Genomic DNA, 12,620 nt, shown 5'->3' on the forward strand with positions numbered 1-12,620 from the left:
GCCCATCAAATTACTTCTTTAGAGCTTTTGTTTCTCCACTGGCTAAATAAGTAAGACGAGAAGTACAGCAGATGTATGTAGTTTTGAAAGAACCTGAAACTTTCAATCCTTCCTTTCCTTCCCCCACACTCTGAAGGACTACTTTTACCTCCAATCCAGGAGCAGGGGTTTATTGCCTCCTAGCATATGCTTCTTCACCTCTTTAGTTGACTTCCTCAACTTTTTGCAAGCCTCTTCTTACAAACAAGCAGTTGGAGAAAAAAAGCTCTTTGTTATATATCTTTTCTATTGATCTAATATTGGAACGATATTACTCAAAAAAAACCCCAAACAATTATTTGGGCTGTTCTTGCTAGTAACAACTGCTTGTCTTTTTCTTATGTGACTACAAGTAAAGCACCACTGAAGTATCTTAGGTTTTTGTAGCTCAGTTACAAAAAATAACTTCTATTAATAGTAATATAAAATAGGCACAACCCATCAGTTCTAAGCTTTATGCACAGATGTGTAGAGAAATAACTGTTTTAACATTTTTGTCATGGAATGCTGCGTTCTGCCCTGAAGGCCCATCAGTTCATGGCGCGCAATTTGAAAGCTCCTTCTCGCGCTTCTTATCCTTATTGGGCGGCACGGTCATAGATCTAACGGATCCAATGGTCTTGGTTGCAGCAGGGTAGGAAGTTCAGGAAACTTTCTATGCATAGCGTAAGGATAGAATGAATAGCAAGGCCTCCAAGGGTAACAGGAAGAGAGCCTAAAGCAATTCACACGTGTTCATATTAACCCATTGCAAAGCCTTCTCCTTTTTAAAAAGTATCAACCACTTGGAAGTTGGATAAGTGCATCCAGTTACATCTCCAAACTATGGAGGCTGCAGAGGTAGAGAGGAGTTAGGTTAAATGCAAAAGCTGGAAAAACTGATTCAGTTAAAAATTGCTTTATTCCCCTGAAAATCACTTTTTCAACAAAGTTGCAAGCAGGGAGACAACTGTGGTTCAGAGTTACTTTAGGGTGACTTCTATGAAGGGCAGGCTTTGCAGAAGAAAAGATGATTCGCGTACATACTTAAACTCCTCCATTCCTGAGCTAATTGTATCCGGTCCCTGCTCCGAAAGCTGCACTAGCTCTCTCGAGCAGTACGGGAGTCGGACAGAACCTCTCACGGGACTTTTGATCCGCACGCTCAAAGGTGCGAAACACGGCTGTGGGAACGGGCGCTGTCACACCCAACTTCTCCCAAGCGAATTTTGGTGCACGTTTTCTGTTTTGATGCCGCCGTTACTGCCCTTTGGCAATAGCGCTGATCTCGCCCTGGAGCGAGAAGCAAACCCCAGTTTAACCCGGGGAGGACCCGGCACAACCCGCCCGCAAGGCAGCGGCGGAGGAACCGCGGTGAGCGCAGGGCGGCGGGCACCGGCCCTCCCTGTCCCGTCCCGTCCCGTCGGCAGCGGGGCCAGCCCTGCCGCCCGCCCCGCGCCGGCCGGGGGCTCCCCGCCCACGACTCACCCAGCTGGAGCTGCTCGCACTGCCCGTGGGGGTTCCCGCCGATCCGGCACCGGAAAATGGCCCCAGGGTTGACCACCGAGGTGTTGGCGGGCCAGGTGGCCCGGGGCGCGCCCGCCACCAGCCTGCGGGGCAGAGACGGCAGCGTGAGGAGCCGCGGCCGCGAAAAAGAGCGACCGGCCTCCGCAGGGGCAGCCGGGCCGGGGACTCACCATCGCTCCTCGCCGTGGCCGTGCAGAAGAACCGAGAAGCCAAAGAGGGTCCCGTTGCCCCCGCGGAAGAGCAGCGCGTGCCGGGTGTCCAGGTTGTAGGGCCGCGCCGTCGGCAGGCACTGCCACAGCAGGAGTAGCGGGGCAGCCCAGCCCGCAGCCCCCCGCGTCCTCTCGCAGCTCCGCATTGCTCCGGCCGGCCAGCGGCACACGGGCGCCCAGCGCCGGCTCCCTCTTCTCTCCGCTCCCCGCTCGGCGAGAGCCCCGCCCTGCCTTGCCCCGGGACGCCCTGCCCTGCCTCTGCTGCCGCGGTGGCCGGGGCGATGTCCCCGCTGCCCGGGGTGGGGGTGTCCCCTCCGGATGGGGGAGTCGCACAGCCGCGCCGCCGCCTCCTCCCCCGCGGCCGCAGCCCCTCTCCCTCCCCAGGCGGTAAGGGTCGGGTTTCTCCCCGCCCCGTCCGCGCCCAAGGTGGGCGCAGCGGAAGGGGCACGGCTGCCGAGACCCCGCGGGCCCGGTCAGAGCACGGCACCGTGCGACGCGGCCATCCCGATCCCGGCGGGATAGAGAAGGGGGCGGCTCCGCTCGCCTCACCTCACCTCGGCACACCTGCCCGTGTGCCAGGCCGGTAGAGGGGAAGGGAGAGCCAGCAAGCTTGTCCTGAAATCTCCCTCCGCACACTGGCCAGGCAGCTCCACTCAAGCGCAGGACCGTTTTCTGGGAACGGAACTGTGGAGAGGATTGAGTTTTCCTATCAGATTTAGGAAAAAATCCTAATATCCTACTGTCCCTAAGCCTTAACCCCACTGTCGCCGTGCTGACGGGGTCTTCCTTGCCCTCCCCCGGTGGGGGGTATTTTACTCCTGAAACCAGTGCCACAGCAGTGGAGCAGAGTCAGCTTTGCCTACCCATGTTGCACAAGACTGCTCACTGCTGATGGCTCCTTCCTTCTGGATGGTATGAAATCAGAACAAACCCCCATTGCTTCTTTTATGTTTTAGAGTAACTTTTTCACTTTCCTGGTCAGCCCTTCAGTTGCTGACAAAGTTACCAGCCATGCCTTCAGACAGTATGGAAATAAAGGAAAAGGAGCATTGAGGAAGAGATCTGGTATTTAGCTGGCCTTGGAAGGGTTCCCTTGGTCTGTCTTAGTGAGGAGCTTTACTGTGCATGTTTTCAGCAGATCAATCACTGACTCTTGATTTAGCGCACACTGAAGTGTGTGCATCCTGAAATTGACTCTGTTACTCCTATGTACAAACCTTGCCTTGTTGAAGTCCTTTGAATACCAGGACTTCCCTGTTGCTCTAATCCCTGTATATGGATAACCTACATATAATGGTATTTTGAACCTGAGGAACAAGAATGGAAGTACTTCTTTGAAATGAAAAATTTACTTGCAAAGAGTACTTACTGTACCTGGAATAAAATCCAGTATGATTACAACTATTGAATATTACACACATTAGAAATTAACTGGGAGATGGTAGAAGTGTGGAAAGCTTAACACTTCTGCAAAATGCCAAGCAACTACCAGAGCAGGGCACTGAGGCAATGCAGGAGTGAGACATCTTTGTCTTCCTGAGTGCATGCAGATGTGTAGCTCCTGGAATGAGATCAGCACTCTGCAAGATCAGACAGTCAGTCAGTAGCATATCTTTTTTTAAGTCCTCATCTCTAGAGCCATGAGAAGGCTTCCCTGGATGACACTGATGTGGAGCAATGACTGTTGCATGTAAAGGAATCAAACAGCTTCTCAGCTGCTATTCATCTTCCTTCCAACTACTGACATCAAAGGAGTTAAAACAATCAACAGCAGCTGTGAATCTGCATTTCTACCACTCAAGTTTTCACCCTCATTTTCAAAGCAGCAAAACAAGCATGATTCAAAACTGAAATGCTAAATTGTGGTTTAGTTGGTGAGAAATTGTAACGTGGTTGCACCACCACCCCAACCATTTAGCCAGTTTTGAGTGTCTTACAGGCTTTTCTGCAAGAGATTGTTACAGTTCCTGGATTCATTTCTTAATTAAGAACAAAAATGGACCCAAAGCCCTATCCCTTGAGTGACAGACAAGGGGACAGTTTTCCAGACTCCTTTTCCCTTGCAAGTTTATGTCTTAAATAGCTCTACTCTTTCTACTCTTTCTCAAGACCGGTCTTAAATCTACCACTTTACAAAAAGCTGATGCAGGAACCATGCAACTGCATTCGTTTGAGGGATCTCTTTGCAGCTGTGTTTCTAAGCATTTGGGTGAACCCACCCTAAACCTCAATTGTGAGGTTGGTTCTCACACTCTGTGTTGTAGCTTATCAATGAGTATGGCAAGGGGTAAATGTGTGCAAGCTGCTTATGGCATTCAGAGAAAAATTACAGCCTGTTGAGATCCCTGTTACTGGGAGTTTAGGAAGAGAAAGGCACTGCTGAAAGTTGTAGCAACTTTGTAGAACCTCCAGTCTAATGGCTTCTGAGGGTGTTGAGATGGTGGCAGGGTTCCTAGCCGACAGGAAAAGGTAGATTGTGGGATTCAGTTACAGACACATAAATAGCTGATTATCAGCTATGATACAAACTTGAGAACTGCTTTCTACCTCATCTGTCAGAAGGAAATGTGCCCGTTGCCTCCTTTTGCTAGAGTGAATGTGATCATGATCCACCAGGCATCAATAAAATAACTGGAAGATAAATCTATTGGAGAGTGAGAAATCCATATTTTGAGAAATATCTGAGGTTTTTAGTATCTCAGATGCATGTGCAGGTGAAGGACCAGTCAGAGAGCAAAATCAGTGCAAACTGACAATATGGAGTAACAGAACTTGGGTTTTATTAGGGATTAGGAGAACTTGCAGAAAAGGGGGAACCAACACTGGCAGCCAAGTACCTATATTTACAAATAAAATATATATTTATATATACATATATATATATGTATAAAGTTACCCTGAAATAATACAAAGAAATTCCCAAAACATCTTCCCACTATATAATTAGAAATGCACATCTCCCACAGTTGTCTGCGAATTAATAACACTAGAAGCAAATTATCACAGTGACTTGCTCTGGCATTGGTTCACCATCTAAGGCAAGTTCAGAGGAGCCATTGGAATTGATCATATTGGTCCACAGTTCAGCAGCAGCTTTATAGCAGATGAGTGCACCTCATCTGACTGTCCTCATCTCTTGCTGCTCATTCTTGAATCATACTGCTGCCTCTGTTACCCTCATCCTGTTCAGTACCAGAGCAGTGAACCAGATCAGAGAAGTGATCTGGGTTAAAAATAATCCAGCAAAACCCCCAAACCTAGGTCAGATTTGTAGCTTGTATGTGTGGCTGGCCAGCTGTATTGGTTGTATTAGTAGGGTGGTTTAAACTGCAACTTTAGGAACTTTCTCAGGCAACAGCCTTAAATTTCTAGAAGTAGCAAGAGTCTGCAAAATTAAAACCTACACATCTACCTTAAATTGGAGCAGCAATCCATTTCCCCAGCCTTGGTCTCAAGGATCATTGGAGCTCAAGGATCTTTGTCCAAATATTTTTCTGCCTCAGTCCTGAGGGGTCCAACTTTAAAAAAAACTGTATTAGATAGAGTAAAATGGAATTACTGGTTCATAAATGCCAACATCATGTGAACAAGGTAACCATGCAGTTCTATAAAAGGTCATATACTATCCTTCAAGATTTAAAATTTCAAATGCAATTATGAGATAGTAACTATTGCTGAGATTTTGATTTGTTAGTTTTTGCATTTGGGAGGAGTATGAGAGAAAGTTGCTGGGAAAACAGAACAGACAAAAAATTTAGTTTCCCCATAGCTGTTCAGTTTGGGAAAAGCATTGTTTACCTGTAATACATCCCCTTGCTAGTGAGAAGAAGGGAAAGAAAATCACTGTAGGAAGAACATAATGATTCTGAAAGTCTGTCACTAGCTTTTTTCTGTGGATCCTATACTACTCCCTTTTTGATTCCCTAATTTGGAAGGCATTTGTATTAAATTAGGTTCTGTGTGTGGGCTGCTGTTGAGTAACTGATCACATGACTGCTTTTGCTCTGTTGCAAACACATGAAAGCACATGTTCCTAAAAGTCTTCATGGATATGCCTGCTTTCAGCTGTGCCTGTCCTTGGTCTCCTGTATGTCATGTAAGCCCACTGCTGCTTATAAAAGAGTACCTCCAAATCTACTCTCAATTAGAAATAAAAACAAACAGTAGATGTGTTCCCGTTCCTAATTAGAAAGAAAGTTTTATTTTTAAATTGTCTAAATACTTAAATATAGGTATTTAAAATTTAAAGTTTCTAAACCTTTATGATTTAACAAAACATGGGAAATCTAGGGTTTTGGTCAGACCATAACTATGTCTTGTTTTTCCTGTAACCTTCCCTCCGGACACCCTGCAACAATGGCAGTGGGCCATAAAGTCTATTATTCTTACGCTGTCATCTGAGAAATTATAGAAGGCAAATACACTTTTACACTTACCCCTAAGGTTCTCTTCAAGAAACTTCATTTTCTTTCTGCTGTATGATACATGCGAGCTTGCCTGAAGAGGAAATATTGTCCACTGACAAGTATAATTAAGCACAGATGTCTGAGGCACCAAAAAGCAGCAAATGTTAGTGAAGGTCCTAATTTTATAATTTTGCTTATGTTCTCTTTACAAATCTGAATTTAATTTAGAATCAGTTAAAGAGGAACAAGCTTCTAGTTTAATCAGCACATATCGTCACGCTCACGTGATGTCTACTTAGGAAATATTTTAAAGAAGTTTTTTCCTCCCATGAACACTTATGCTGCTGAAGTAAAGACAGACTTCCCAGAAGAGCTTTCCAATATTTAAACATTTAATAGTGTCATACAGACAATTACTATGGCAACCTGCCTAGGAAATGCAAACAATAGCTCATTATAGTTAACAGCCGCTTAACTAAGAACTGCATTTTGATTTACAGATTGGTAAGACCAGAAATTAATCATTATATATGTATGTATGATTAATGCATTGCACATCTTTTTTTCTTCCTTAGAATTTTGTCTAAAATTTTGGAGTTGCAAAAGCAGATGCAACTAAACTACTAGTTTAGATTGAAGTTGGGCAATAACTCCTCCTTTCCCATCTCTAGGGAATTGCTGATCTTTTAAAACTTTCCCATCTGAAATTCAAACAAAGAGTGTTTTCATGTACCATCTCTGTGTCTTCCATTGCAGAAGTCCGGTTCAGCACAGTTGTATTTTTTTGTTGTTGTTTTCACCTCTTAAAACAAATATTTTAGTTTGACATAGTTACTTTGATGTGAAAAGCAAATATGTATGTTAAGAGAATTTCAGTGTAAAAAAATTATTTAGTTTTTATTTAATTTAGTTATTATTTAATAATTTCTTTAAATCAACTCTTTCTCGTAATTCATTTCCATTTCAACATATTCATCACTCCACAGAAAAAAAATCCCTGATCATCTCTTGATATTGTGAGTTTCTAGTTCTTTTCATATTTTTATTCTTCCATAGGTTTCACATGCCTACTGATGAGATTGTGTGCAATGGGAATTGGAACAGATTGATTTCTTAGCTGCAAAGCAAGTTTAAGTTAAACACTGGTCTGTTGCATCTGCTAGACAAGGTGAACCGGAGGACAAAGTAAAAGCACAAGCTTTGGTTATTTAACCGAGGTAGACCGAAGCAGATATTAGTTTTGCTGACAAGAAGGATTAGTTCTGTACTCAGGTATGAATTTATAGAGAACCTACCATCACTAGACCAAAGTCACTTACAACATTTTACACACATATGATAGTTTCAGTTTGTATCAGTCTTTGATTATGTGCATATGTCAATACAATGGTACCCTTATGTTATAGACGATTGCCTTAATAGCTGTTATTTTCCAAAGATGTCCATACAAGGCTACTGAAATGACTGAATATTGTGAGAGGAATGTGTGTGACCTTTGCTGTCTGTCATTTATTTTTAATTTTTTAACATTTTTTTGCTTGGTAAATGATTGGTGCAAATTGGACAATTAATAGTTTAGAAACTTTGGATCAAATGATGCTGAGGCTGAAAGCCTTTGGCTCCATAGGAAAAGTAAACACTATGAAAACAGCCACCAAATTATGAAGATTTTGGTTGCATGTGGACCATGTCCTTTCAGCAGTGACAAGAGCTGTTTCAGATAGGAAAAAAACTCATAAGACCCCCTTATTTCTTGAAAAAAAACCCCACACCAAAACCCAAACCTAAACAATGTTGGAAGAGAACTGTTGAAAGGAAACATCTGGAGGAAATGCCAGTCCAATTTCAATCTTGTCTTCAGGATACCATAGCATACATTCTCCGGGATGTGATACTGTGCTTCATCAGACAACATCACAATGAGATCATACCTCTGAATATGGACTCCAGGCCACCTTTATGAAGCATGGTAATCATTATGTCTAATTCTGCTTCCTGAGAGAGTATATTAAAAATATTTCTCATCAACTGGTCATTTCTTTGATGCTAGCATGAAATCCTAGATATGCACAAAATGATTGCTTCACAAACTCCTAATTTAGGTGAGGATGGAAGGAGGCATCTCATACCAGGAGCCAATGCTGAGACATCAAGACAGTTGCAGAGAAGTCTAAGATGAGCCACAGCTAAACCCAGGACAAAAGAATGATAAGAAGTAATTATGGTAGAAGGCAGTGAAAATTGATTGATTTTGTATAGCTGTGTGCACAGTATTAGACTTCTGGAATTTTTTTAGAGTAGATGAAAATCAGACATTGTTCTACATTGTTGAGTATCTTATGTATGTGTATTAATATTGTTCTAGCATTCCTTCCATGAAAGGTCCTAGTATGATTCCAAAAACCATCTTTTCCCCATAACGTGTCTTCATGGATTTTTTAGCCTCTTTAAAAATTAAGGAAACAAAAAAATTTCTGGCAAGCTATCAGAGCTCTAGTTGCTAAAATGTTGACTTAAAATGTCCTTGGTACTTACATTACCTTCATAAGTAGTTATTTGCTAGCTGTTTATCTGTGATTTCCTAGTAATCAGGTCAAATAAAAGTTTAGACCCTCACATCTTAAACATTAAGAATTTTTGTTGGCTTGCAGAAACAAGATCAAATCTGTATCACTGTCATGTAATTTGAAAGAGAGGTTTTTTCCAGTTACAATCTAATATTCAAGGAAAATGTAGTAGTGCTGAGACTAGGCAGGAAAAAAAGTATATAGAGAATATACTGCTAAGAGTTCATCCACTTACAGGTAAACTTTGTTGTTCTGGTTCCTTTTTTGTTTTGTTTATTTTTGTGTGTTTTTGTTTTTGTTTTGTTTGTTTGTGTTTGTGTTTGTTTTGTGGTTTTGTTTTGTTTTGTTGTTTTGTTTCCAAAAGAGGCTGTTTTTATTTACCTGTTTTGGGTTTTTTCCCCTCTGTATAGAGTGTATATAGTACATCTATGTAGTGGGCACCATAAACAGTGTTACAAGTTGTTGCTATAAAGCTTGTAGTGAAATAAGCCAACGAACTGCTGTTCAACTTAACAAAGTTCCTCACAATTTTCTTTACTCTGCTTTAGAGTACTGCATGTAGTAGCTCAATATTTTATTTTTTAGGTTTTGATTTTGTCACGTCCTAGCTCAGTTTCTTTTGGAGGTGTAATCATGGCTAGATGTATTTGAAATGTATGTGGCCTTTTGTGCACTTGTAAAATCTACAGACTTCACACCCAATATACATGTATGAACTATGTACATGTGTATTTTAATTTCATATTCCAATGCTGTGTCATCTGTTGCAAAATGGACCTGGAGCACTTATTGCATACTCACACTTTTCATTAAGTTATTCTGAAAATTTAAACACCTTATATACATTGGGGTCAGATCTGAAAAATGTTGTTCTCCTTATTTGGTGAGTGCTTATCATACCTGAGCAGGTGCCCCATGGTACAGTCTATATGAGAAGAGAATACCCTGACTGCATTGTTCTTTCAGTTATCAAAGAATATTGATATTCAGCTTTTGTTGCTTATATATATCACTCTCGAGCCAATTCTGTGTTACAGGAACACAATAAACAAACTGCCTTAACCAACTGTGGCAAATGAACCTTCTTATAGAAACAATATGTTATAATTCTAAGACATCAGTGATTTCCTAAGGAAAGAGTAAGATCTAAAAATGTTATTTCCTTTTAGTGAGATGGTACTTCTAAAAGTCAAGGAAAGGCCATATGTATGTCTTCCGCATAGCTGTGGTTTGCCTCCAACTAAGCATGCTGATCTGTCTTTGTGGGGAGATCCGTACAGACACATAGACCAGTTACTGTGCATGAATATTTACAAATGAGCATAATGCACAGTGAGACTGGCTGTTCAATAACCCCAATAAAACAGATGATTCAGAAAGCCACTCATGTCCTTGGCCGAATCCGTCACCCCTTGCAAGGAGGCTGTTGTGCCTTGAGTGAGGGGTCAGGTCAGTGCTGACAGGTCACTTTGGGCCGCCTCAGGCCTTGCGGGAGAGGCCAGTGCCCCACAGCACAGAGCCGGTTGGGATCAGCCAGTTGTAGCCGGTTCCAGCCGGTTCCAGCCAGCTTCCTCAGGAGCTCCCTGAGGGCTGGGCCAGGCAGCCAGTGCTGGGTGCACCTCCGACAATCCCCGACAAAGGCCAAAACACTGCACGGGGGGTGAGGTGTGAGGGGAAAAGAGTGAGGGATAAACCTGTAAGCACCAAGGGTGTGGAAGGTGCCCCGGCGGTCAGAGCAGAGACTCCCCGGCGGCCTGGGGAGAGGAGACGCCATTAAAGATATCCAGGCTGCGGCTCGTGGAGGATGCCATCCTGGAGCCAGTAGATGTGTCCTGAAGGAACCACAGACTGTTGAGAGCCCACACTGTAGCTTTCAGGCTTTCCTGAAAGAAACAGGCCTTGGAGAGCTCACGCTGGAGCAGAGTTTTCCTGACTGGAACTGTGGCGATGGACAGCCCACACTGGAGGTGGTTCCCCTAAGAGGAACCATGGCCCTGTAGAGCCCACACTGTAGCAAGTGGGCTACAAGTGCACTCACACTGGAGGCAGGTCCTCCTGTTGAAGAACTGTGGCCCTGAGGAGGCCACACGGGAGCAATTTCTCATGACAAGAACTGGAGCCCATGGAGGGAAACCTGCAGCCCATGGAAAGGAACACTGGAGCTGAGGAAAAATGTGAGAAAGTGGGAGAGGCAGGAAGGGAATGTCATGTACTGACCCTGCATTCCCTAACCACTCTGAACCTCTTGGGCATGGCTGGGGGTATATAGGGAACCTGGGAATCAAGGAGTGAAGTTGGGTGGGAAAAAAAACTGTTGGTGGGGAAGGTGGTGTTTTAGTCTGTCTTTGATTCTCACTCTCCAAATCTATTTTAACTGGCATGAAATTATTTTTCCACAACTCAATCAGTCTTTTTCTGATGCTAGTGAATTGTAAGTGACCCAAAAGCTTTTTCATCATATTTTGTCTCCATGTGCTGTTTGAGGAGGGGTTGTAAGAGAGACTCTGGGTGGCTGTCTGGCAGCCAGACAAGGTCAACCTACCACAAAGTTCCAGACCTTTTCCAATTCCACAATATTGCTCTCAGTGTAAAGGGACTGGGACCTCAGTAAAATCTGAGGTATAATCAATATTCAGGGCAACATTCAAGGTATAAGTGAATGAATGTATATAATATCATGAATATGTTCTCTATTGAACTCTCTTACCTAAAACATGGTTTGATGCTTTTTTTTAACTTTTTGTTTGTGTGTATGTGCAGCTTACCATGAGAGTAATGATAAAAGAAGGCTTAATCAAGGTCAAGAAACTGCAGAAGAGTCAACCTAGTTCTTCATAACCAAATAGTAAGAAACCACAGTTTTTATTTTTACAGACTTTAAAGTGATGTACAATTTCTTATATGATGTATAAGCAAAGGCTCCAGCTCTTGGTTATATTAGTTATGCAAATATCTCTCTGGGGTTTACAGTTATTACAAGCTCAGTATTACACCTTGTGGTCTCACCTCTGATAACTCTTCCCTACCATGTCTTCCCTGAGAGAATCCTTCCCGGGGCTGTACAGAGGGTTGCAGAATTTAAAAATGGTTTAGGCTCTTGTCCTGTATATGTGAATTTGTATCAGTTTTAGATAAGGTGAGTGAAGAATCTAAAGCACAGTATTCAATACATAATTATTAGAGATATAAAAATACATCATAATTTTAAGAACAAAAGTTTTTCTTGTTTTAGGCAAAGTACAGTTGTCTTTTTATGGTCATGGTTTTAGAGCAAGGGAAAAGATTACTAATAAAACCCCACACCTATATTTCAATATCATTATAAATCATGTGATAGCACTTAAAATTTGATATGAAAACTGATATGGGTATCAACCTACCACATAAGAAAAGAACAAAAGTAACTTATCCATTTTCTTTCTTGTGACATATCTGAACCACAGTTTTCTCTTTATTCTCACAGTCAAGACTATTTCATGTACACAAACTGACCATAAATGAGCATATAGTTTGCACCACAGACATGCCTGAGGGGTAATAAAACATAATATCTGTTTTGAGAAATGAGTGTTGCTTTTAAAAAAAAAAAAAAAAATCTGCTTACTGAGATCACAGAAGGCAGTTCAGAGAAAAGTAAACCAGAATTTAAGTGTCATCACAGATGGGTAAAAATAAAATGTTGAATATGTATTTTGTATAGCTAAGACAAAATTGTATGTTTCACAGAGAAACAAATTCAGATCCAGAGCTAACATATGCTGAACATCTTCAGCAATGGGCCATGTCCCTCTAACCCTCAGTAGCTGTAAAAGCTGTTTTGCATTTTACTTAATAAAGTGGAGATTTGCCCATACTATTCACTATTAGACTCAGCTTAAAATTCTAGCTCTTTT

General features: G+C 42.4%; 1 protein-coding gene across 1 annotated transcript in view; it reads right to left on the reverse strand.

Moving 5' to 3' along the window:
- Positions 1-1,900, reverse strand: part of ITGA4 (integrin subunit alpha 4) — a 36,732-nt gene extending 34,832 nt beyond the window's left edge. The window contains exons 1-2 of the mRNA XM_050339525.1: positions 1,716-1,900; positions 1,507-1,628 (exon numbers count right to left, since the gene is read on the reverse strand). Of these exons, the coding sequence (XP_050195482.1) occupies positions 1,507-1,628; positions 1,716-1,900 (307 nt within the window). The remainder of the gene's footprint in view (positions 1-1,506; positions 1,629-1,715) is intronic.
- Positions 1,901-12,620: the final 10,720 nt, after the last annotated feature.

Source organism: Myiozetetes cayanensis, unplaced genomic scaffold (genome assembly GCF_022539395.1).
Source record: "Myiozetetes cayanensis isolate MyiCay16 unplaced genomic scaffold, myiCay2020 scf9, whole genome shotgun sequence".
Classification (NCBI taxonomy): Eukaryota; Metazoa; Chordata; class Aves; order Passeriformes; family Tyrannidae; genus Myiozetetes; species Myiozetetes cayanensis.